The following is a 25612-nucleotide window of genomic DNA, read 5'->3' as shown; positions in this document are numbered from 1 at the left end:
GTTATGATTTTAGACTAAAAGAGGAATTGAGGATGGAGAGAAGTAGGCAGATCTAAAAGGGCATTTATATGAAAAAAAAAAAAATAGAGCCATGGAAGAAAGAAGGATCTTTTCATGAGGTAAGAGTGTTAGCCCCTGAGTGTTAACACAGCCAAAGAAGGGAAGAGATTAAGAAAGGACAAATAAGAGTGTTGAATAATTCGGTTAAATAATCAGCTTCAGTAAGAAGCTAATATTTAGTATGTGTTATTTACCAGTCACTCTATTAGGAGTTTTACATGTATAATCTCATTTAATGTTATAGTATCTCTAAGAAGTATGTATTATTTTATATATTTTTTAAAAATTTATTTATTATTAGAGAGTGCAGTGGGAGGGGCAAAGGAAGAGGAGCAGGGAAGAGAATTAGAATTCTCTAGCGGACTTCCCACTGAGTGCAGAGCCTGATGTGAGGCTCTATCTCACAACCCTGAGATCAGGACCTGAGCCGAAATCAAGAGTTGGACACTTAGCTGAATGAGCCACAGGCACTCTATATTCTTGCTGTATTTTGATGTCAAAACTAAGGCTCACAAAAAATGACAGTGTGCCAAATTCAAGAGTATAGCCCAAGTTTAATTTCACATTTCAGTATCTGTATATTTCCTCAATTTTCTACAGTGCCATTGGTGACTTCCCATCAATTTAAAAACATTTTCAGAGGGCAAAAAAGCCATTTCACTGAATATATATATGGAGTGTATGACAAACAAGAAACAAAAAAGTTGGGAAAGGAGTCTTAGTCTAGAAGATAGATATTACTAGATTACTAGCTGTTAATGATGCCTCTGCTACTAATATGATGATACAGAAAGGAATGCTATAAGCCTATCAGTTCTCTGTTCTTTATCCATATTTTTATTATAATGTAAATGAAAACTGCATACAGCACCTATGCCTTAATACAAACATTTCCCTTTATTCCAAAGCTATGTATAACTTGTCATGGACTTTTTGGTTGCTCTTTTTGCTTGCACTGAGTAATTTTTTCAATGTGATCTTTTTTTGAATTTCTTAATGACTTGCTTTGATAACTGTAATTTTTTCCTTTAGGTATTGGATCAGGAGTCAGTTTTCAGTTGAGCAACCAACATAAATTCAACATCTTGATATTATATTCAACTACCAGGTAAGGCTGCCTACTTGGTGGCCTACCTGAGGCATCAGGACTTGAATACTTTAGGGGGGGTGGAGTCTGCTTAGTATTTGTTTATGTTTTATATTTACATTTTTCTTATAGAAAGGAAAGAGATAGAGCAAGAGAAGAGCATACAAGTGCAGTTAACAAGATGTTCAGTCTACAGAATGAAGGAGATGATCAACAAGGAAGCCGATATAGTGTAATTCCACAAATTCAGAAGGTGTGTGAAGTTGTTGATGGATTCATCTATGTTGCAAATGCTGAAGCTCATAAAAGTAAGCATTATCATATTTTCTTTTTAAGAGAACCTTTTTTTTTATTTTTATTTTTATTTTTATTTTTTTATTTTTTTATTTTTATTTATTTATGATAGTCACAGAGAGAGAGAGAGGCGCAGAGACACAGGCAGAGGGAGAAGCAGGCTCCATGCACCGGGAGCCCGATGTGGGATTCGATCCCGGGTCTCCAGGATCGCGCCCTGGGCCAAAGGCAGGCACCAAACCGCTGCGCCACCCAGGGATCCCAGAGAACCTTTTTTTGCAAAGCAAATACAATTGATTTTTTGGGATTTACTGTGACTTCTTAAGAACATGGTGGTTAATTTAATAAATGTGATTCTGTGACCATTAATGTTAGTAGTGGGTTCTCAAACCTTGATGTGCATTAGAATCATCTGAAGAGCTTGTTAAAAACAGCTACCTGATTCCTACTCTAGTGGATTATAATTCATAGATTTGGATTATTTCTTCGTTTTTTTTTTAATAAGTACCCACAGAATTCTGATGCATATTAAAGTTTGATACTAGAACTACATACTATTTCTTGTTGTATGCTTCTGCACTTACTGATGTTTTGTCTGCTGCTAGCTCTATTCAAATAATTTATACTGATAACTGGAAAATTTTACCTTTAAGATAGTAGAGAGATGTGTGGGATTAGTTAAGAATACTTTCCACATATACTGAATAATTGCCCTTCACAATGCTATTTAGGCATCAAATCAGAATATTATTGGGGCACAAACCAGTATTGTAATTTTTCTCCACAATCTTTTTTGAATAAGTTAATGCATGAATATATAATATATTGTTCTCGCTCAGAACAAGGCAACAGCGTTACTGAAAGAATTTAAAGCTTATGGTGCACTGAAGTTAACCAGAGCTAAAAAGTTAAGTTCAGCTCAACTACTGACTAGTTGGAATCAATCCACTGCATTAGTGTTCTAGCCGAAGAAGAAGCATACCCATTTCTGGGAATATATTTTCTTTGCCTCAATCTTTTCTTTACTGTTCTTCCACAAAAAAACATTTAGCATTAAATTAAACATTATAAAAGATACAAAAAAATCAAAATGAAATGACCCATTAACAAGAGATGAAGCAATCAATGGAACCATACCTAAAGATAAAACCAGATGTTGTCACTCTCAGAAATGGATATTGAAATAACTATGATTAATATGTAAAAGGATCTAGTGGAAAAATGGAAAATATGCATCAATAGGGATTTCAGCAGAGAGAAAGAAGAAAGAATAAAATGGGAATGCTAAACATGAAAATATAGCAGGTGAACAGTTTCCTTAATGGATTTATCAGCAAAAGAAACCTTTGGTAAAACTGAAGATAAATTGGAATTATCCAAAGTAAAATAGGAAAAACCAAGCTGGAGGAACCCATCAAGGGAAACAGCTCTAGGGTCAGTGGACTTTTTCTCAAGGGGCCAGAAAATAGTAAATATTTTCAGCATATAAGCCATATGATCTCTCACACTCAACTCTGCTGTTAGAGTGCAAAAGTAGCCATGGACGATTTATAAACGAATGGGCATGGCTGTTTTAAAAAAAAAATTATAAAAATAGATCCATAGAATGTAGTATGCCAATACCTGGTATAACTCATGTGTAATTGGAGTCCCAAAACATGAAGAAAGAGAATAAGGAAAAATAAAATTTTGAACAGATAATGGCCAAAATTATTTCAAAATTACTGAAAGACAACAGACCACAGATCCAAGATGCTCAGAGAACTCCAAATAAATTAAAAATATATCTAGATACATTATGGCTAAACTGATGAAAGCCAAAGATAAGGAGATTATCTTGAAGATAGCCAAAGCAAAAGAAAGCATACATATGGAGGGCCAAAGATAAGGACAAAGATTTCCTGAAAGAATTGCTGAAGGCAGTGAAGGGAAATCTTTATGGTATTGCAAAGTGGAGAAAACCTTATATCCAAAGATATCTTTCAAAAATGAAAGCAAAATCAAAACTTTTGGACAAAACCTGAGAAAGTTCATTATCAGCTGATTTGCATTACAAGAGATATTAGAGAAAGCTCTTCAACCAGAAGAATATACCAGATGGAAAATTGGATCTTAAATGAAAATGAAAATCTAAAAAAAAACAAAAGAAAATGAAGAACCCTAGGATGGAAACAATGTAGCTATATATAAGATTTTTTTCTCCTAATTTTTATTTTTTTATAATTATGTACAGGAAAAAATTGTAATAATGTATTATGGGTATATGATTCTTTTAAGTAAGATACATAATAACAATACAAGCAAATGGAAGGGATCAAATGGGAATACATTGGTATAAGGTTTTCCTATGTGTGAAGTTGCATAATACTATCCAAAGGTAAACTTACAAAAATGTGCGTGGTAAATCCTTGGGTAGCCACTTAAAAAGTGAGAGAGGAAAAAAAAAAAAAAAGTGAGAGAGGTACAATTAAATAAGCCAGTAATGAAGGTAAAATGCAGTAATTACAAACTCAGTCCAAAGAAGGGGGGGTGGATAAAGAACAAAGAACAGATAGGACAAGTCAAAATCTAAAAAGTATATGATTAGATTTCTATGCACCGTTGGGATGCCTGAGTGGTCCAGCAGTTGAGCCTCTGCCTTTGGCTCAGGGCGTGATCCCAGGGTCAGGGATCAAGTCCCACATCGGGCTCCCCACAGGGAGCCTGCTTCTTCCTCTGCCTATGTCTCTGCCTCTCTCTCTCTGTATCTCTCCTGAATAAAATAAAATTTTTAAAAATAATAATAATAAGTACACCTTGTTGATAATGACATTAAATATTGATTCATTTTCTTTTCATATATAACAAATTTCCTCCAACCTAGTGACTTAAAATAACACCTATTTATTAGCTCATAATTCTCTGTGTCAGAAGTCAGCACAGCATGGCTGAGTTTCCAGCTTAAGGTCTCACAGGCTGAAATCAGAGTTGGATGGTTTGATGCAGTACTTTCTGGTGGCTCTGGGGAAAAATCTGCTAACTCACTGAAGTTATTGGCTGAATTCAGTTCCTTACTATTGTAGGACAGAGGTTTTTGTTTCCTTGCCAACTGTCAGCTGAGAGCTTATGTCATCTTTTAGAAGGTATCTTCATTTCTTGCCTTGTGACTTCTTCTTGTCTTCAAATCTAGCAATGGAGAATCTTTCTAAGAAAACCTCAACTCTTTTAAGGGCCTGCCTGATTAGGTCAGCCTCACTTAGTATAATGGCTCATTCTTGAGGTCAGTTGTGTATTATGATGTAGCCTACTTATGGCAGTGATACCCAATCACTGATTCTAAGTTTCTTCCACACTCAAAGGGGAAGAGATTATACAAGGGTGTGTGTGAATCATTGGGTGTCCTTTTAGGATTTTGACTACCTCACAATATCAGCAATTTACACAGTCTAATGAAAGGCAGAGATTGTTGGTTTAAATAAAAGAGCAAGACCCAAGTATATTTTTAAATTGTTTAAACTAAGGTCTTTGAAAGAAAGGGTAGTGTTAGCTACAAAATTTGTGAGAGGAAAATACCTATATCAAAGTATTTTTGCATTTAAACTCTGGAGACATCTGAATGGTATTGTGACCTTTTTTCCCCTCTAATTTCATTGAAATTCCTATCCTTGAAGGCTATCTAATAGTAGTTTTATGACAAATCAGTAAATGAACAGCAATAGAGGCAGTTTGTTATGTTTGGATCCTGGTAATTTTTTTGTTTCCTTGTTTTGAAGTTTGTTTTATTATTTTAAAAATCCTTATAAAATGCAAATTAAGGGTTTTGACTACATTCTCTAGGACATGAATGGCAAGATGAATTTTCTCGTATTATGGCAATGACAGATCCAGCTTTTGGATCTTCAGGAAGACCTATGCTGGTTTTATCTTGCATTTCTCAAGCAAATGTAAAAAGAATGCCCTGTTTTTATTTGGCTCATGAGCTGCGTCTAAATCATCTAAACCACCCATGGATGGTAAGGTCCTATCTCTGGTGAGAAAAATCTTGTTTTATTTTTCACTGTTCTCTATTTGATTTTATTCTTTCCTACTCATTCTCTTTAACGAAATAGCATTCTAAAGTTAGTTTTAATAGCTTGATCAGCGGGAGATATTTGATTGGTATCAGTAAGTTTTACCTGATCATTTGGTCTCTCCTTGCCTCTCCTATCAGAGACACAGTGAAATAACAACTGGAGATTGGTGGGTTTTTTTTTTTTAATTTTGTTTTGTTTTGTTTTAGATACCAGTATCATGTTTTGTTTTTTTTTTTTGTTTTTTTTTTTTTCCCCAACATTTAAATATTATGCTTTAAGGGTCATCAGAAATACAGATTTCATCTTACTGTTCCTTGCTTTCCAAATTTTATTTTAATCATGGAATCCTTTCTTCAAGTGAAGCCTTACATGAAAGCTCCTATGTAAAATAAAGAAAAATTAAAATTGGAAGTGCTTATGCTTAATAAGAGGATTTTCTTCCTTCCTCCTTGCATACCTTCTGTGGAGTCTTCTAAAGACTCTTTTGGAACACAGTTTGAAAGCTACGCATAAAGGTGTACCTTTCTGAGTGGTACCATTAGGAAGAGTGGCATTACCATTAGGAAGAATGGCAGTCTTAATACATTTTTGCAGTTTGATACCACTTTTACCAGCTGACTAGCTGGAATCATTAAAAAATGTTTTAGTTTTCAAAGTGGATCCTTTGGAGGAATTTTTTTTTCTAATACAAACAAGTCATGGAAATGGTTCTTCCCTTTCCCAAAGCTGAGTTCCAAGATAAATAAGCCTCAGTTTGGTAATAATTATAAACAGATCATATTTTTTATCTAAGTTCTCTAGGACAAATTTGAATGAGTCACCTAAAGTTTACTGGGATTTTTAAAATCCTATTTTTTTTTTTTTTTTTTTAGTATCTAGAAAAATGTTTCTTTTATTCATAAGATTTTGGAGTCAGTTTCTTACAGTGATCTCTCTTATCTGCTCATAGGTCCAGGATACAGAGGCTGAAACTCTAACTGGTTTTTTGAATGGCATTCAGTGGATTCTTGAAGAAGTAGAATCTAAGCATACAAGATGATCCTCCTTTTAGACCTTGGAAATTGAAACCCCTTGAAACTTGTTACTAAGGTCATGATGTGAATATTTTGCTGAGTCAGCTAATTTTGTCCTGCCTTTTTGCAGGTGGCTTTATATTGGGACAGCTGTAGCTGCTGTGTTTTTTATATAATTTTTACTTTTTACCTTAAATCAATTACAAGAACAATGTTTCAGCATTTAGCCCCCAAATGAGCCTTTTAAGACTTTTTGATAACTTTTATATTTTCTTTTTTTAAAATATTAAATTCTGAAAAAAACAAATTTGTACTTCTGTCATTCCTTGTGATTTCTAATTTCAGTTCAGAGGTTGCCCTGGTGGAGAATAGCAAATTTGCTAAGCTTTCTGTAGGTTCCTTTCAAGAATCCTTAACTGGTTCTCAAAAAGAAATTTTAATTTTTAATAAATATACTGTTTAAAGACTGGGATATTCATTAGAATTGCACTTATTATTATGACCATATACCTTTTGGGTTTTTTTTTTTTCTGAAACAAATTAATTTTATATCATATTTAGTACTGATTCAGTGAAAACTTTCCTGGAAGTACTTGCTATTTCACATAACTTTGAAAGTTCATAAAATTCTAAGGCCAAATTCTATTCCATACTCATAGAGAAGATATCCCATAAGACATGATCATAAGACCTTCTTACAAATTGCAGAGGAAATGTTACAGCTTTCTTATCTCATTGGAACTGAGGAATTTTAACATTATAATAAAATGAGCACAGTATTTGGGTTAGGGTTAGGGTTAAAAAAAAAAAAAACAGTGTTATTATGATGCTGTGCCCAAGATATAGCCTACAACCCACAAGAGAGTGCTGCTCCAAAAAAGGGAGCTCCTACGTATGGGTACACTCCTTCAGGAGTTGGCTTCAGCAGCATGTAGTTGAGGCAGGATGGGAAATGCTGACATCCTACTCCTGTGAAGATATTTCTCTAACTTAGAGAGACATTGTGGTTTGGCTTCCTTGGCTGCCCCAGTCTAGATTGGAGTTTCCATCTTGCTGAGTTGGAGGAGGGAGGGAGTTGGAATAAGTTTTGGCTCAAATCCCAGACACTTGCTGTTCTTACTGAGTTTTAGTAGATTTTTTTTTTTCTTGGAAAATATTTCTTTATTTTCTGTAGGCTTTGGGACCATATATAGAGACTTTAAATGGTTGTTTTTTAAAAAAAATAATTTCCTCCAGTTTTTCTAGGGAGCTATTCCACAGAACCCTCATGCTATTATGCCAAAATTAGATCTCCCTATTTTCCTTGTTATATTTGTAGTACATCACCTAATTCATTCCTGATATTGATGTTATATCGTTTTTCTTCTTGACCAATCTAGCTAAAGTTTTACTGATTTTATTATTATTCTAAAAAAACCCACCTTTTGGTTTTACTGATTTTTCTATCTTTCATTGACTTATGCTCTGTCTTTTTCTGCTTTAAAATCTTTTTTATTTCATTTTTTTCTGGTTCTTTTTTTAAAAAATTATTTTGTTTATTCATGAGAGACACAGAGAGAGAAAGAGAGAGAGAGAGAGAAAGAGAGAGAGAGAGAGATAGAGGCAGAGGCACAGGCAGAGGGAGAAGCAGGCTCCATGACCCGGGTCTCCAGGATCACGCCCTGGGCTGAATGCAGCGCTAAACGGCTGAGCCACCCGGGCTGCCCTTTTTTCTAGTTCTTTAAGGTAGATATTTAGATCATTAATTCTGTTCTTTTTAAAATTAATTAATTAATTTTTTAAATTGCTTAGTATGGAGCCCAACATAAAGCTTGAACCCACAACTCTAAAATCAAGATGTGAGCTGAGATCAAGAGTCAGATGGTTAACTGACTGACTCACCCAAGAACCCCTATATTTTTATAAATAAGCATTTAAAGCTATGGGTTTCCCCTAAACTCTCTTTAGCTTCATGGACACATTTTGGAATATTGTATATTTATTATTATGCAGTTAAAATATTTTCTAATACCTTCACTTTTTAATCCATGGATTATTTAGTGTCATTGTTTTAGTGTTGTTTAATCTGTTACCTATATATTTTATTGTTATTGATACCCAATTCAATGTCTCTTTTTATCAGAGAATACTCTAAAATTTTAGTCTTTTTAAATTTGTTGAACCTTGCTTTATGGCCCAGCTTATGGTTTATTCTGGTGAATATGCCACATGCACTTGAAGAGTTTATATTCTGTAGTTGTTAGGTGGAATGTTTTATAGCTACTTATTAAGTTAAAGTGATTGATAATGTTTAGATGTTCTATATTGGTTATATTGATTTTTAAAAAGATTTTATTTTTAAGTAATCTCTACACCCAATGTGGGGGTTGAACCCACAAATCCAAGATCAAGAGTCACTCATTCTGAATGAGCCAGCCAGGCACCTCATATTGATTTTTATATAGTTGTTTTTATCAGTTACCAATAGACATTAGAATCTTTATGATTAGGGAATTGTCTATTTTTCCTTTGAACTATTAATTTTTGTTTAGTGTGTTTTGATGACATTTTTAGGTGCACATATGTATATGACTTATTTTTCTAATGAATCAACCCTTTTATCATTATTAATGATGTCCTTTTTACTGATAATATTCATTATTGTGAAATACATTCTCTAGTATTAATATAACCTCTTCAACATTAAAAAAAATACTGATCTCATGATAAATCCATTCAACCTAAATCTGTCTTTATGTTTTAAGTGTATTTCTTGTAGATAGGATATGGCAAATTTTGCTTTTTCTTTTTCCATTCTGGCAATACCTGCATTTTAGAAATGTATAGATCATTTACATTTAATGTGATTATTGATATGATTGGCTTCAGATCTACCATTTTATTATTTGTTTATCCCCTCTTCACTATTGTTGTTTCTCTATTCTTTCTATTTTGGATATTTCATATTTTTTAGAAATTGATTTAAGTTTTTCTGTTAGTTTTTTAGCATGTCTGCATTTTTTAGAGGTTTCTCTAGTGATTGCAGTATATTTCCTTAGCTTTTGAAAGTTTTCTTATAGTTAACACTGTACCAGTTTTGTAATATTTACAAATGTTGTAACTGTGGGTTTTATTATTCATACCATTTTTTTGCTATAGCTATTAAATATAGTATATCCCTGTATGTTATAAATCTCAGGAGGACAGTGTTATAGTTTTTGCTGGGTTGGCAATTTTATTCTTTCAGCCCTTTCAAGTGTTCCTTTGTTTTCCTCTAGCTTCTATAGTTTCTGGTAAGAAATTACTAATTACATCTCTATTCTTTTGTATATAATTTGCCTTTTTTTTCTGCTTTCAAGTTTACTTTTTATCTTGGTCTTCAACAGTTTAACTACAGAGTGCCTAGGAAGACCCTGTTTATAATTATCTAGGTTGGGAGTTACTAGCATATTGAATATTGAAATTCATGTCATTTACCAAGTTTGTGAAATTTTGGCTCATTATTTCTTCAAATATATTTTTCTTTTTTTTTTCTTTTTTTTTTTTAATTTTTATTTATTTGTGATAGTCACAGAGAGAGAGAGAGAGAGAGAATGAGGCAGAGACACAGGCGGAGGGAGAAGCAGGCTCCATGCACCGGGAGCCCGACGTGGGATTCGATCCCGGGTCTCCAGGATCGCGCCCTGGGCCAAAGGCAGGCGCCAAACCACTGCGCCACCCAGGGATCCCTCAAATATATTTTTCTTCTCTATTCTTTTCTTTCTTCCTCTTTGAGTCTATGTTGTGTAACAACACATGTAACACCATTTGTTATTATTTAAACTTCTCTGAGGCATTGCTAATTTTTTTCAAAGTTTTTTTCTTTCTGTTCTTCAGTTTGCATAATTTTATTTGATTAACCGTAAGATTTTCATACTCTATATTTTGTTAAATCAATCAATCTTGTGAATTTTTATAATGTATTGGTTCTATAATTTCCTTTTGGTTCTTTTTTTATTAATTCTATTTTGTATCTCAGATTTCCATTTTTCCCCCCATTGAGGGTATACATTCCTGTACATCACTGAGAATGTAATAGCTGTTTTAAAATCCTTGTCTGAGGGCAGCCCTGGTGGTGCAGCGGTTTAGTGCAGCGGTTTAGCGCCGCCTGCAGCCCAGGGCATGATCCTGGAGACCCTGGATCGAGTCCCATGTCAGGCTCCCTGCATAGAGCCTGCTTCTCCCTCTGCCTGTGTCTCTGCCTCTTTCTCTCTCTGTGTGTCTCTATGAATAAATAAATAAATAAAATCTTTAAAAAAAATAAAATCCTTGTCTGAAAATTCCAAATGGAAGCGTTAGTTTCCATTGGTTTTCTTTTATTAAAGTAATGAGTGTCATTTTCATTTTTGTATCTTGCAGAGTTTTGTATTGTATTCTGAAAAATATAAATGTTAAGTTGTGGAGACTCTGGCTTCTGCTATTTTTCTCCAGTGAGTGGTGTTTCTTTTGTTTAAACAAATAACATGGTTGGATATACATTGCAAACTCTGTTCCTTGAGTAACAGTTCTACATGCAGTTTATCTTTTTTATTTAAGTGAACAACTTGAGTTGGTTTCTCACACAAAATTTAGCCAAAGATATAGACCGAGAATTTAGTGATTCCCTTCCTGGCTTTTTCTTTTCTGAGACTCATTTTTTCCTCTTTAGTGGCTATGGTTGCCCTCAACCAAAATGAGACATTTTTCTGTTTTTTAGATCTGCTCTCTGTCTTTTGCCAGAATTCCTGTTGGGGGATCAACAACTTATTCTCACATTTGGAGTTCTTCCATTTGCAATCTAGTATATCAATCATATTTTCATTAAAAGCTTCAGTGGTCTTTTTCTTATGCCAGCAAAATCTCTCTTCCTACGTCGGAGTGATATCCCACCCACAGATACCAAATTAAGCAGTTGGTCTCATAAAAGCAAAAGCTCTTTGATCACCAAGAAGAGCCTGTTTATTCTTAGAATTTATTTAGACGTTTCTACCTACTGCTCTTGATGGCCCAAAGTAAAGTATAATTTTCATTGTTTTTCTATTTTCTTGTTACAGTAACAATCTCTTGTGACCTAAATTCTATCTGAAAGAAAGCAAAAATTCTTAGCGGTTTTTACACTGTCTTTTTAAACACCTTATTATTTCCCGGATAGTGTTCATTTGTCAAAAAATTTCTAGCATTAGGTCTACACACAGTAGCTGAACTATATTGATCATTACTGTACACTGTGAAAAGTTCTCATGTTTCATTTTCTCCTTGATTTTCAATATTATTTCATTTTTACTATATAGTGAGATGACTTTTTACTGTTTTTTTTTTTCCCTTCCCAATTGAATTATGTTTGCCTTCATATTCTTTGACCCTTGGAAGAAGTCCTAAGCAACTTTTCATAACATTTGAGGTCTGACCCTTGCTACAGCCTCAACAAATTAAATATCCAATATTTAAAATTTTCCAGTTGTTTATTCTTCCTACACATTTGCATAAGAATGTTGTTAGAAGCAGGGCAGCCCCAGTGGCTCAGCGGTTTAGCGCCGCCTCCAGTCTGGGGTGGGATCCTGGAGACCTGGATGGAGTCCTGTGTCTGGCTCCCTGCATGGAGCCTGCTTCTCCCTCTGTCTGTGTCTCTGCCTCTCTCTCTCATGAATAAATAAATAAAATCTTAGAAAAAAAAAAAAGAATGTTAGAAGCAGCATAACTAAGTTATTAAGGATCCTAAAACCAAATTGGTCTGAGTTCACATCTTAACTTCATTACTGTGTGGTCTTAGCCAAGTTTCTTATCTTCTGTGTGACTGAGTTTCTCTAATTGTAAAATGAAGATAAAAAAATACCTTATAGAGTTCTTAAAATGCTTAAATAAGTTAATATTTTAAAACACTAAGGACAGCGTGTTGTACAAAAAAGTGCTCTAAAATTGTTTAATAAAGTTTGATGTACAGAACAACACCATTATCAAAAAGTTATTTTTTAATCTCATATGAAAAACCTAATGTAAAAAGCTCCATTTACTTAAGAAAGCATATAAAAACCTGTCAGTAGATAGATCTAGTGAAATCTGGGGGATAATAGAGCTCTGATTTTTTTTCTACAGAAATATAGAAATTTTAGCTAAAAATTTGGCAAAGTAATATTTAATTTTTTTTGCCATAATAGCACTATAAGTTTTACACCAGAATACATTGATGATCATTTTCTGTTTTCTACCAGGTAAAGTACAAAGTCTTAGCTTGTTTGTCAAATTGATACTATAACTAACAGAAGACTGTTCTTAAATTCTGAAAAATATGACAGTGCTATCTCTAGATTTCCAGAAGGTGGTACTATTGCTACATACAGAAAGAATTTGTTACTAAAAAAAAGATATTTCAACTTAACTCTTATAATTTTGATCAGATTGGATTTTCAGTAATATTTTCCAAAGTGTGTTCTGAGTATAGTAATTTCCTTGATAACTGAGCATAGCGTTAGTTCTTAGTGGATTAAATAAAGTTAAGCATGTTACACAGGACTTCTCAGAACTTTAATGTGAATCAAAGATCATTTACTGTGAGGCATTTTTATTTTGTTTTTTTTCACAGAATATACCTAAGGATAGATACAGATTAGATTTTGTAGAACAAAATTAGAGAAAATGGCTTTAAAGGAATTGAAACTCAATAAAATATGATTTTAAAATGTTAGGATAATCCACAGAATGGAAGAAAATTTTTTACAAATGGCATATGTGATGAGGGAGTTATATTTAGAATATATAAAGAACTATTACACATCAATAATGGAAGATGAATAAAAGTCAAGGGATTGTTCATAAATAGATGAATGTATAATGAAGATGTAGTATATATATACTACACAATGAAATATTAGCAATGAGAAGGAATGAAATCTTGTCATTCACAGCAACATGGATGGACTTAGAGGGTATTATGCTAAGTGAAATGAGTTAGAGAAAGATGTATGCCATATGATTTTACTTAAATGTGGAATCTAAAAAAAAGCCAATAAACAAACAAGAACAAGAAAGAGGATCATGCATAAATATAGAGAACAAACTGTTGCCAAAGGGGAGAGGGATAGAGAATAAGCAAAATAAGCAAAGGGGTTTAAGAGGTATAAGATTCCAAGTTATGTAAGTCATGGGGGTGAAAAGTACAGTATAGGGATATAGTCAATAATATTGTAATGACTTTGTATGGGGACACATGGTAACTACACTTTTCTTAGCATTCTGTAATGTATGTAATTGTTGAATCACTATGTTGTACATCTGAAACTAATATGTCAATTATACTTCAGATAATAAAAAATCAGCAAAGAATCTAAAGATGTTTCTCTAAAAACAATACACAAATGACCAATAAGTGTGTGAAAAAATACTCAACATCATTAACCATCAAAGAAGTACAAATCAAAATCACAATGAGATATGATTTCACACCTACTTGGATGACTACAATAAAAAAGAGAATAAGTTTTAAGGAGGATGTTTAAAAATAGAATGGTCAGAATGTAATTATTTTGGAAAGTGATTTGGCAGTTTCTCAAAATGTTAAAAATTGTCTTACCATGCGACCCAGTAATTCCCGCCCTAGGTATATACCTAAGAGAAATTTAAATGTGCATACAGAAACTTGTATGTATATGTTCATAGCAACATTATTCATAGTAGCCAAAAAGAGAAAATGATCCAAAGGTCTATCAACTGATGGATAAATAAAATTCTGTATATCCATACAGTGAAATATTATTCAGCAATAAGAAATGCTGACACATACTATAATATGGATGAAAACATTCAGTGAAAGAAGCCACTCACAAAGGACCACATATTACAAGAGTCCATATATATGAAACATTCAGAATCGACACAAAGTAAATTATTGGTGAAGGACAGGGTGATGGAAGCATGGGGGTGGATGGCAATAAAATTTATTTTAAACATCTATGTAGACACTTGGATTTTTTCTTGAATAGTTTACACTATATATCGCTTAGTTTCAGTAGCCAGTTCTGGATCACGTGTGCTTTCTTCTTTCATGTGAAGACAGTCGATTATTAAGTAAAAAAAAAAAATCCAGGAGAATAATTTGCTAAATGAAATAGAAAGTATGATAGCTAGCAATAAATTGTTTGATTCATTGTACTGTGTAAACCAGTATTACTTCAGCTTGATTTTTCTAGGTTATTATGAATATTATTATATTCAAGACCATATAAGTATTTTTTTTTCTGTGAACTTTGTGATCATACCTTTTGCCCATTTTCTGTTGGATTTTTCCCCCTTCACATTTTTTTTTAAAGACACATTTATTCAGCCTCATGATCAGACTATTACACTTAGCAATCAACAGCATGGGTGCCAAAAAAAAAAAAAATCGACATTAAAACCCTTTGTTGGAATGCTTTACACTTTCCACAGAACAGAAACTAAAATAACCTGTTGTACAATTAGTCACAAATACAGTCCTCAAGTGTTTGGCCCATTCATATGAGTATTGTGTAAAATATGTCTTCTTTGCAGCAACTAGGCCCTGCCACCACTGTGCTTGGCTGAGTTCACAAGTCTGTTGTAACCTGTAGCTTCCCTGTCATTTCTCTGGTTCTCCTCTCCTGCTAAGCTTTGTTTCCTGGCAGTAATTAAAACCTTCTGCCACTGCCATAGCTGCTGCTGCTGGAACTGCCACAGCCACCTTGGTTTTGTCGTTTGGCAAAGTATTGGCCTCCACCACCATAGGGGCCAGAGCTTCTGCCTCCAGAATTTCCTCCTTTCATGGGTCCAAAATTTGAGGATTGGTTGTTGTAATTGCCAAAATCATTATAGCTTTCACCACCTCCAAAGTTGCTTCCATCATTACCAAATCCGTTATAGCCATCCCCACTGCCACCGTATCCACCACCACCTCTACTGCCACTGAAGCCACCTTGACCACTGAAGTTCCCTCCACGCCCAAAGTTGTCATTCCCACCAACACCACTTCCACGACCACTAAAGTTTCCAGAACCACTTCGGCCTCTTTGGCTGGACGAAGCACTAGCCATCTCTTGCTTCGATAGGGTTTTCCTTACCACACGGTTGTGGCCATTCACAGTGTGGTATTTTTGAATGACAATCTTGTCTACAGAGTCATGGTCACCAAATGTCACAAAAGCAAAACCTCTCTTTTTGCCACTGCCTGGGTCAGTCATGATCTCAATCACTTCAATTTTCCCATACTGTTCAAAATAATTTCTTAGATGATGTTCTTCAGTGTCGTCTTTAATGCCACCAACAAAAATCTTTTTCACAGTTAAATGGGCACCAGATCTTTGAGAATCTTCTCATGAGACAGCCCTCTTTGGTTCCACAACTCCTCCATCCACCTTGTGTGGCCTTGGGTTCATGGCTGCATCCACCTCCTCCATGGTGGTGTATGGGCCAAACCCAAAGCCTCTGGTGCTTGGTGTTGGGGTCTCTCATTACCACACAGTCCATAAGCGTTCCCCCTTGCTCAAACGGCTCCTCAGGATCTCATCAGTTGTTTCAAAGCTCAAACCTTTGATGAAGAGCTTCTGCGGCTGCTCAAGCTCTTTGGGAGACTCTGACTTAGACCTGATGACGGTGGGAAGGGAGACTTTAATGGTGCTTACTCGGTGGCATCCAGGGGCAGAAACTCCCTCAAATTTTAAAGGACTCTTCAGGTATCAGGGAGACTAGTCCTCTATGTTGCAAATGTTTTTTGTTTTTTTTTTTCCCAGTTTATCATTTGTCTTCTGACTTTACTTTTATATTTGCCATGCAAAACTTTTTTAAATGTCTAATTAACATTTTGTTTTGTGTATGTATATGCTACATCATAGTTAAAAATGCCTTACCCAAACACAGGTTATAAAGGGTATACCCATATTTTTTCTTTTACTTGTATGATTTCATATTTTGCATATAGATCGTAGATGTATTTGAAATTTATTCACTCCAGATATTTGGAGTTAACATTGTGAAGTGTGAATCCAGTTTTATCTTTTTTTCCAAATTGATATAATTGTTTTATTATAATTTATTAAAATGTTCATACTTCCTCCCATGTTTTGAGATACCATATTCCTTAAACACTGAAATTCTCTAAGTAATTAAGTCTGGCCTTTCTATTTTCTTAGGCTTATTTCTCTATATGCTCAATGCCATACTATTAAACCTATAAAGGGGCTTTAATGTGTTGTGATATCTGATAGAGTGGCTTCATCCCTCTTTTGAAAGGTTTTCCAAAATATTCTTAAAATACTTATTGTTCAGTATGACCTTTAAAAATATCAGCTTTGTTAAAAAAGTTTTTTTGTTGGGAGTGCTATATGTATAGACATATATGCATATACATACATATATTGCATATATATGTAATATCTTGAAGAGAAATTACATAGGATATTGAGTCCTTCCCAAGAAAAAAGGATATGTTTCCATTTTTTCAAGACAAGTGTGTTTTCAAGTTTTCCTTATATATATTTTACACATTTCTTGTTAAGTTTATTTTTAAGAACTTTATCTTTGCTATTATAAATGGAGTCTTTCCTTATATCTTCTGGATAATTATTTGTATATATGAAAGTTATTGATTTTGTGTATTATATTTATATCCTTCTACTTTATTTGACTTAGTTTCTTATTAATAATCCCTTGGATTTTCCAGATTTATAGTCATATGATCTGCAAATAGGGAGTTTTACTTTCTTCTTTTACAATGCTTAATCTACTGTTTAATTTTGCTTTGCTAATACTGCCAATCTAATATTAAAGAATACTTAGACAATGGATCTCCTTCTTTGTCTTGTTCCTCATCCTGGTGGGAATGCCTCTTGTTAGAAGTTTTCCCATTATGAAAGATGTTGGCTTTAGGAGTGATGTTTAGTAATCATGATAAGAACGTAAGCATTAAATACTATTTTATGAAGTGTTTTTTAAAATGAAGGATAAGTGTCAAATTTTGTTAAGGCCCTTTTTAGCTTCTATGGTGATAATACAATTCTTCAATTATTAATAGAGTGAAAGATACTAAATGAATATTAAGCCATTCTTACAATTTTGGAATAAATCTTTCTTGCCTTATATTATATTATTTTCATATACTATTGATATCTTTTGCTAATATTTGATTAGGATTATTTTTTGCTTCAGCATTTTGATAACTTTCTCTACTTATTCTATGGAAATTGGTCTGTTTAATCTGCCTATCTATATAGGATTCATTTTTTTCCTAGGAAATTATTTATATCATCTAGGTTTTTCTAGTTTATTTGCATAGATATTTATAAATTTACTGTCTTATGATTTTAAAATAAATCTTGTTTCAAGATAAATTTCTCTTTATCATGTCTTACTTTGTATGCTTTCTCCTTTTTTCCCTCTTGACTGGTTAAGCTGGTTAGTACTTTGTATTACTTACTTTTTAAGAACTAGTGTTTTATTTAGCATATTGTTCTCCTTTCTTTTTTTTTTTTTAATTTTTATTTATTTATGATAGTCACAGAGAGAGAGAGAGAGGCGCAGAGACACAGGCAGAGGGAGAAGCAGGCTCCATGCACCGGGAGCCCGATGTGGGATTCGATCCCGGATCTCCAGGATCGCGCCCTGGGCCAAAGGCAGGCGCCAAACCGCTGCGCCACCCAGGGATCCCTGTTCTCCTTTCTTATGCCTCATTAATATCTGCTGTTATTACTCTTCTTTATTATACTTCAGGTTTACCTTACTGTACTTTTTATAACTGTTGGGAATTTGATTATTCTTAAACTTTCATTTTATTGATATGTGTTTAAGGTTATACATTTTCTTCTGATCACTTTTGTTGTATTCCATAGATTCTTTAATTTTTATTTTTTATCACAATTCTTTAGAAATTGAGAAATTTTTATTTTTATTTCTTCATTTGCAAAGAATTGTTTAATACAAAGTTAAATTTTTTTTTTTATTGAACGGTCTTTCATTGGAGGATCTTTGTTTTGTTTTTAATTAATTTCTAATTGTTATTTTATAGTCCAAGAATGTGGCATTAGTTTTACTTTATGAAACTTAAAACAGTTTTTGGCGATCTCATAGATGGTCAGATTTACTGAATGCTTCAGGTTTACTTGAAAAGAAAGTATGTTTTTTAATATGTGTCAATAAGATCTACCTTATTCATTACATTATGAAGGCTATATATATATCTTAATGTTTTTGTTCTTTTTTATTCTTTTTTTTGAGTGAGAGAGAAGTATTAAGCTCCCCTGTTATTACTATAGCTCTGTCTGTTTCTTCTTGTGTTTTCTGTAATTTGTACTTTGTTAAGAAAGTTGCTGCATTGTATGGTGAATATGTGTTCATTGCCATTACTTCTTCACTGTGAATTGGATTCTTTAGCATTATGAAGTAAATTTTTTGTCTAATTTAATATTTTTAAGCCATGGAATGTACCTGCTTTTACCTGTTTAGCTTTTCTGAATCAGTTTAAGTTGGTCTGTTTATTTAATAGTTGAGTTTTGCTACATGAGCCAATCTGAAAATGTTTTTTATTTAATAGGTGAGTTAAGTTCATTTTTATTTATTGATATATGTTTAAATAATATTTACTGTGTGTTATATATTTGTTACATTTCTTTTTATTTTTTAAAAAATATTTTATTTATTTATTCATGAGAGACACAGAGAGAGAGAGGCAGAGACATAGGCAGAGGGAGAAGCAGGGAGCCCGATGTGGAACTTGATCCCGGGATTCTGGGATCACATCCTGAACCAAAAAGGCAGACGCTCAATCACTGAGCCACCCAGGAGTCCCTGCATTTCTTTTTCTATGTTGTCTATATATATTTTATGTTCCTTAGTACTTTTAATATTATATGTTATATATAAAATATTATGTATTTTACATGTTCTGTTTGTTTTTGTTCTTATGGTTATCTTTGTGCTAATCCCTTCATTAATGACCATTTCTTTATTTACATTTTTTCTCATTTGTCTATCATTTTCTTGCTGATCCTTTTTACTTCTCTTTATTTCATTCTAATTAACTTATTGTCTTAATTTTTACTCATAATCTGTTATTCCTCAGATGTTTTCCAATTTTTTCTTTATTTTCAACTTTGTTCCTGATCTTAGTCAACTCACATTTTCCATCTTCTTATGTTATTTTTATTTTGGACTTTTAAATGTTCTTTGAGGTTTTTTTCATGTCAGCAAATATTTGCTTAAGGATATTTAATTTAGATTGGCATATTTTGTTATACATTTTCTCTGTTTTGTGGTTGTTTTTTGGGGATAATTTTCATCATCTGAAATATTTTGCTTTTCATTTTTTGGTTTTCTATTACAATACCTTTAGTATGGATGGTGTCTTCCTTTTTCTGTTAATTTTGGAGTATCTTACATTTTCCTATGCCAGCAATAACAATTGGTGGCTTTTTAGATTTCTTAGCGTGAGTCTCCTCTTCTGTTGGTATGATGAAGTGCAGATTCTTTAATTAACGTCTATATTCTTTTGTGCGCAGAGGAGAGAGGATAATGACATCTTCTGATGTTTCTATTTTCTTTTGTTTTTGTATAATACTTCCTACTACTTATTTCCTTCTTCCTCCTTATCCCCCAAATCCATGAGAATCCAAAGCCATTCCTCCTTCCAAGTCTTTCCACTCTTCCGGAGATGGGATTCAACTCCCAATATGATTGCATCCATTTTCAAGGCTCACCCTCTCAATTCCCCATAACCAGAACTCTGAACATCCAGATAACGGATTTATTCTCTATCAAGAGATAGTGGGACTCTATCTTTCGGAAGGTGATTATATTTGTATTCCACACCTCAAGTGCTCACTTGCTGCTCTGCAGGGTACCCCAGAGGTGGTTCTTGTGGCCTCAGAATGTTTTCTTAGTCACATGTAAATTGAAGTATTATTCAGTTTTAATCATGAAAAGGGCATGAGTTTTGGTTGTCTTATTCATTGTCTCTGATCTGTATAGTAATAAAAAGATATATGGAGATTCTAATTTTGGTGGCCCTATTATCCTGTGGTATTCTCCAATCAGATTATATTATTTTTGAACAAATATAATTGTAAATGAGGTCTTACTTTTTTGAGCTACACTTTCTTTCCTTATAATTTCTACATATCAATCCTGGTTGTATCTTTTGAGATAACATAGAGTAAATAAAATGCCTCTCTTATGTTCTAACAAAAGCTGTTCCTCAGCCCATAAAATCTTTCCTGTGAAATAATCAACCATCAGCCCTTCAACCATTACTTAGGTGATGGAGCTTCAAGTTACCCTTCCCTCATCTGATCATTTTTTTATCAAAGGTGCAAACTTCTCAGGTTCATTGTTTTCTATAATATATTTATCAGCATAACTTCTGAGGACATTATGGCCATTGGAAAAAGCTAACAATACCAATTCAAAAGTTTATTCTTAAAATAATTATTTTTCTCTGTCCAAATACAATGACTTATGTGAAGAAATAAAGGAAAATTGAAAATGGAAACAAAGCATGTTTTTATGTTTTGCTTTTGATAAAGGACAATTATCAATTGGCTTATCCACAAACACAGGAAGTATTTGTTCTGACTGGAAGAACAGTTAATGTGTCTAAATGTTTCTAACCAAATGTAGCAAATAAAATGTAGAATAGCCTGAATGAATATGAATACTTATGAATCTTAATTAGGAGTTCAGTGCTTCAAAGTGAATGCTAATGAATTAAGAGAGTTCTGCTTTGCTTGTTCTCATGTATGTGGTACTGACAGGGTTATGCCTTTTTATGCAATGATGCAAGTAAATCCTGGGGTTGCTAAAAATTGTCAATACAGAGCACAGTATTCTTAGAGGTTCAAATAGAGTGAGGCAGTAAAGTTAAGAAGATAGAGTAAGCACAGGTGTGGTAAGAATTTTCTTAGCAACTTTGGTGGTAGCTATTGGTGAAATCCAAAAACGGGACTTAATGAAGGTAAATGATGTGTTTCCTTACATGACTTTACCACCTTCACTTCCATGTGTTCTCATATTTTTATTAAAGAACAAAGAAATAGGGGATCCCTGGGTGGTGGAGCGGTTTGGCGCCTGCCTTTGGCCCAGGGCGCGATCCTGGAGACCCGGGCTCGAATCCCACGTCGGGCTCCCGGTGCATGGAGCATGCTTCTCCCTCTGTCTATGTCTCTGTGCCTCTCTCTCTCTCTCTGACTATCATAAATAAAAAAAATAAAAATAAAAAAATAAAGAACAAAGAAATAAACCTAAATATTTGAGTATAGAAAGAAATATAAACTTAAGATTAGAGGATAAAGTATAAGCAAAAAAAAACAAAAACAAAAACAAAAACAAAAAAAACCCTACTAACCTATGCGTTTGGGGCCATGGGAGCAAAATCACTACTAAATATCAATAAATATCACTACTGCTAACTTCACAAATGAAGGTAGTAATATAAAAAAATACCTTAAAAATACCTTATATTTGTGCATGCTTTTCTAATGTATCCACCACATTTCTCATTTTATCTCATTAAGTCTTTCGAGAAACTATACACCCAATTCAAGATTCATCAAGATGAAGTGATTTGTCCATAGACACCCAAGTAGTAAGTGACAGGGCCAGTACTAACACTCATATATTCTATAGTCATTGGAATACAGCATGTTGAGAAAGTATAATGTAATTGTTAGCCTCAGTCCTCAAATACTTCTTAGACTTCTGGTTTTATACTTGTTGAGCCACAATTGAGTTCAATTCCATAATAAAGTAATTTAATTTCACTTGCCTCCTAGTATTTCCTTAAGAGAAGGAAAAAGAAGAAAATGTCTCATGTTATGCATGGGAGCATCCTCCTTCATGTGTCAAAGCTGAACAAAAGTTGAAAACCTCTGAACTAGAAAATTAGCATTCCAAATCAAAGGCTTCTAAATCCTAATCTGACACTACCAGCAGGCCAGACTGTCCTCCCAAATACAGAGGTCAATGAGAGAATATGGCTAAAACAGGGAATGATGTGATGAATTTCAGTTGCAGCATTCAATCCAGTTAATTAATACAGAAAGGAAAGATTACTCAGTTCCTACAAGTTTTTTGTCTTCAAATGATACAAAGGAAAGAGTTACCTGAATTTATCCAAATAATCTCATTTTTAAACTTGATTTTGCTTTACTAGACTCATCATTGAGAGAGACAAAATTAGACTGCTTGACTTTAAAAACGTATTTAAAGGAATATTTAAAATGTGCTATTATTTTTCAAAACTGGGAAATTTAAAAATATTTTGAAGAGTAAACACTTCATGAATAATGTATTTTTATTATGAGAAATGGAAGCAATAGAAAAATATTCTACAATAAATGTCATGATATTCCCTTTTCCTTCTGTTTCATTCGTGTGCAACATGTAATATCAGTGTCAAATTAAGATGGTTATTCATTGAAGCTTTATAACCATGCTCCTCAAAACAATGACCCCTGAACATAGCACTGAATCATATAATCATAATGCATCATCCACATCTAGCCAATCCCTCTATTCTGAATTTTCAGTAAAACAATTTAGTTATTTAAATACCAGCTGGTGGCCTATTCTTCATACTGCAAGTAATAGAAAGATTTATAACCTACTCATGTTGCCTTTTTTCACTGTCCTTAGAAAGATAGGATGTTACTTTATATTTTAATCACTTCATAATCATTGATTGTGATAAATATGTTTGTCAGAAGTGAAGGAGAGCTGTCCAAAAGAGAGACGTCAGAGATTAATTTTAGGTAATTAAATTTTTAAAGTACCTTTCCAGCTGAAAACTAAAATGTAGACACTAACTTAGTATGGAATTGATAGGTGTGTGTGTGTGTGTGTGTTGCTTATGTTTGTATTTCTTCAGTTGTAGAGAAATTCTAGAAAAGGTAGGTAAGGATACCTTACCTAGATGAAAGAGAGATAGCAAATTTGAAACAAATTTGGTATATGAGTTTTTAGATATTTTATGCAACTCCCAGAGTGGAAAGTAATCACGTTCTTTGCAGGAACATCTGGTCCTAAAGGTAAGTCAGGTCAGAGAAGAATTTGAAAATGAAGAAGGAAGTAGGTAAACAGGTGAGTATCATAGGGTCAATGTCTTTTCATATGCGTTTCTTTTTGTGTGTACACCCCTATTTAAAGTCATGACTTTCACTGCCTCCACAATTCATATTGTATTCTAAACTTGATGTCATATAAGAATGAAAAGGCTTTTTACTTGACTGGGTCTCAAAGGAAAAGCATTTCAGTCATAATACACAGAACACATGGATTTAGAATATTTTAAAAAGCATAATGCAAAGATTTCTGTTTCTAGCCAAGATGGAGGGTAAATTTGGAGACAAGATTTACTTCCTTAAGTAACCAAAAACTGAATAAAACATATGAAAGAACAGTTTTCAAGACCTTGAACATTAGACAATGAAAAGTAGTTATTCCCTTCACTATATAAATAAATGAGATGAGATCTATAGTTTCCCAAGCTTATTGGCTACAGATTTCCCAGGCCATAAGAGAGAGAGAACCCAGATAAAGCATGGTGGTCTCCCTGAGTTGAGAAGATAAAGCAGGGAATTTGGGGAGGCCAACAAAACCGGAGAATCACAGATGAGTGTGTTATGGAGAGAGAGGGAGAAAAATATGGAGATCTGCAGAGTTCTGTGTATGTTTTCAGTTCAATACTGATCAGTGCATGAGGGTGAAGAATCTACTTGAGGCTGGAGAAAGAACCACCAGAAAGGATTAGAGAGAACAATACCCAGGACTTAAAGAAGACGTCAGCCAATGTGGGAAACCTCATAATTCTGGAATCAAGGTAGAGTTCTCAGAGATTTTTTTGCCTCAGTAACAGCAAAATCAACTCCAAGCTAAATGCTGCTCTGGTCTCTCCTAACAACACTCATAAGCAAGAGCTAAATGGATCACACTGTTTCTAAGCAACTTAGTAGCACTCCAGAATAAAGCTCAAGAATATTTACAGAAATGCAAAAATATACAGCATCCAGCAATATAAAATTCAAAATGTCTAGCATCCAATAAAAAATTATCATGCAAAGAAGCCAGGTATTATCCTTATAGAGATGAAAAATAATCTATAAACTGATCCAGATTTGGCACAGAAGACAGCATTAATAAACCAGGACAGTAAACAATTACTATAACTACACCCCCAATTTCAAGAAGCTGGAGTAAATATTGTGCATGTTAAGTAAAGACAGAAAATGTTAAAAAGACATAAATTGAACTTCCAGGGATTAAAACTACGGTGTGTGAAATGAAAATGTAGTAAGTGGGATTTGAGGGGTGGGCGCCTGGGTGCTCCATCGCTTAAATGTCTGCCTTCAACTCAGGTTGTGACCCCCAGGGCCCTGGGATCTAGTCCCAGTCTGGATTCCTGCTCGGTCGGGAGCCAGACTGCTTCTCTCTGTTCCTACCCCCGGACACCGCTTGTGCGTGCTCTCTCTCTCTGTCTCTCACAAATGAAGAAATACAATCTTAAAATGGAATTTGTGATAGATTAGACATTGCAGAAGTGATTACTGAACTTGAAGACACAGCATTTGAAAATATACAATTGAAACACAGAGAGAAAAATTACTGAAAAAGCCCCGTAGAGCACTAGCGTTTAATATTTCTTACAATGCAAGTCTGTGCATGAATCCTTGCAGTTTTTGCCTGCTCCCAAGTGTGTTTATTTTGACTTCATTTTTAAAGGACATTTTTATTGGATATAGAATTATAGATTAACAGTTTTTCTTTCTTCTTTTTTTTCTAAGAACTTTAAGATGCCATTACATTGCTCTTTTTTTTTTCTGATAAGAGGTCAGCCATTACTCTCATCATTGTTCATTGTATGCAGTGTTTCTTCCTCTGATTTCAGGATTTTATCTTTATCTTTTAGATGATAGCAGTATGATTATGATATGCCTACATGTTTTTTTTTTGTATTTACTTTTCTTGGGTTTCTCTGAACTTCTCAGGTCCTCAGGTTGACATCTTCCATCAATTTTGGAAAATTGTCACTCCTTACCTCTGCTGATATTTCTTCTCTAATTTTGTTGTTGTTTCTGTTGTGGGACTCCAGATATACAAATGTGAACCTATTTGATACTGTT

General features: G+C 33.7%; 1 protein-coding gene across 3 annotated transcripts in view; it reads left to right on the top strand.

Annotated features, from left to right (window-relative positions):
- FBXO4 (F-box protein 4) overlaps positions 1 to 25612 on the top strand; it is a 44088-nt gene that overhangs the window by 7176 nt on the left and 11300 nt on the right. Inside the window, exons 4-7 of one of the 3 annotated variants that reach the window (XM_077896092.1) lie at positions 1093 to 1168; positions 1280 to 1455; positions 5258 to 5450; positions 6443 to 6813. In XM_077896092.1, the coding sequence (XP_077752218.1) occupies positions 1093 to 1168; positions 1280 to 1455; positions 5258 to 5450; positions 6443 to 6470 (473 nt within the window). In that variant the 3' untranslated portion in view covers positions 6471 to 6813. Of the gene's footprint in view, positions 1 to 1092; positions 1169 to 1279; positions 1456 to 5257; positions 5451 to 6442; positions 6814 to 25612 lie in introns of those variants that run through there. The other 2 variants (XM_077896091.1, XM_077896093.1) reach the window with 2 other exon arrangements.

The sequence above is a fragment of the Canis aureus genome, chromosome 4, assembly GCF_053574225.1.
Source record: "Canis aureus isolate CA01 chromosome 4, VMU_Caureus_v.1.0, whole genome shotgun sequence".
NCBI lineage: Eukaryota > Metazoa > Chordata > Mammalia > Carnivora > Canidae > Canis > Canis aureus.
The sequence above is the reverse complement of the archived record's forward strand: the minus strand, read 5'-3'. Positions and strand labels throughout refer to the sequence as shown.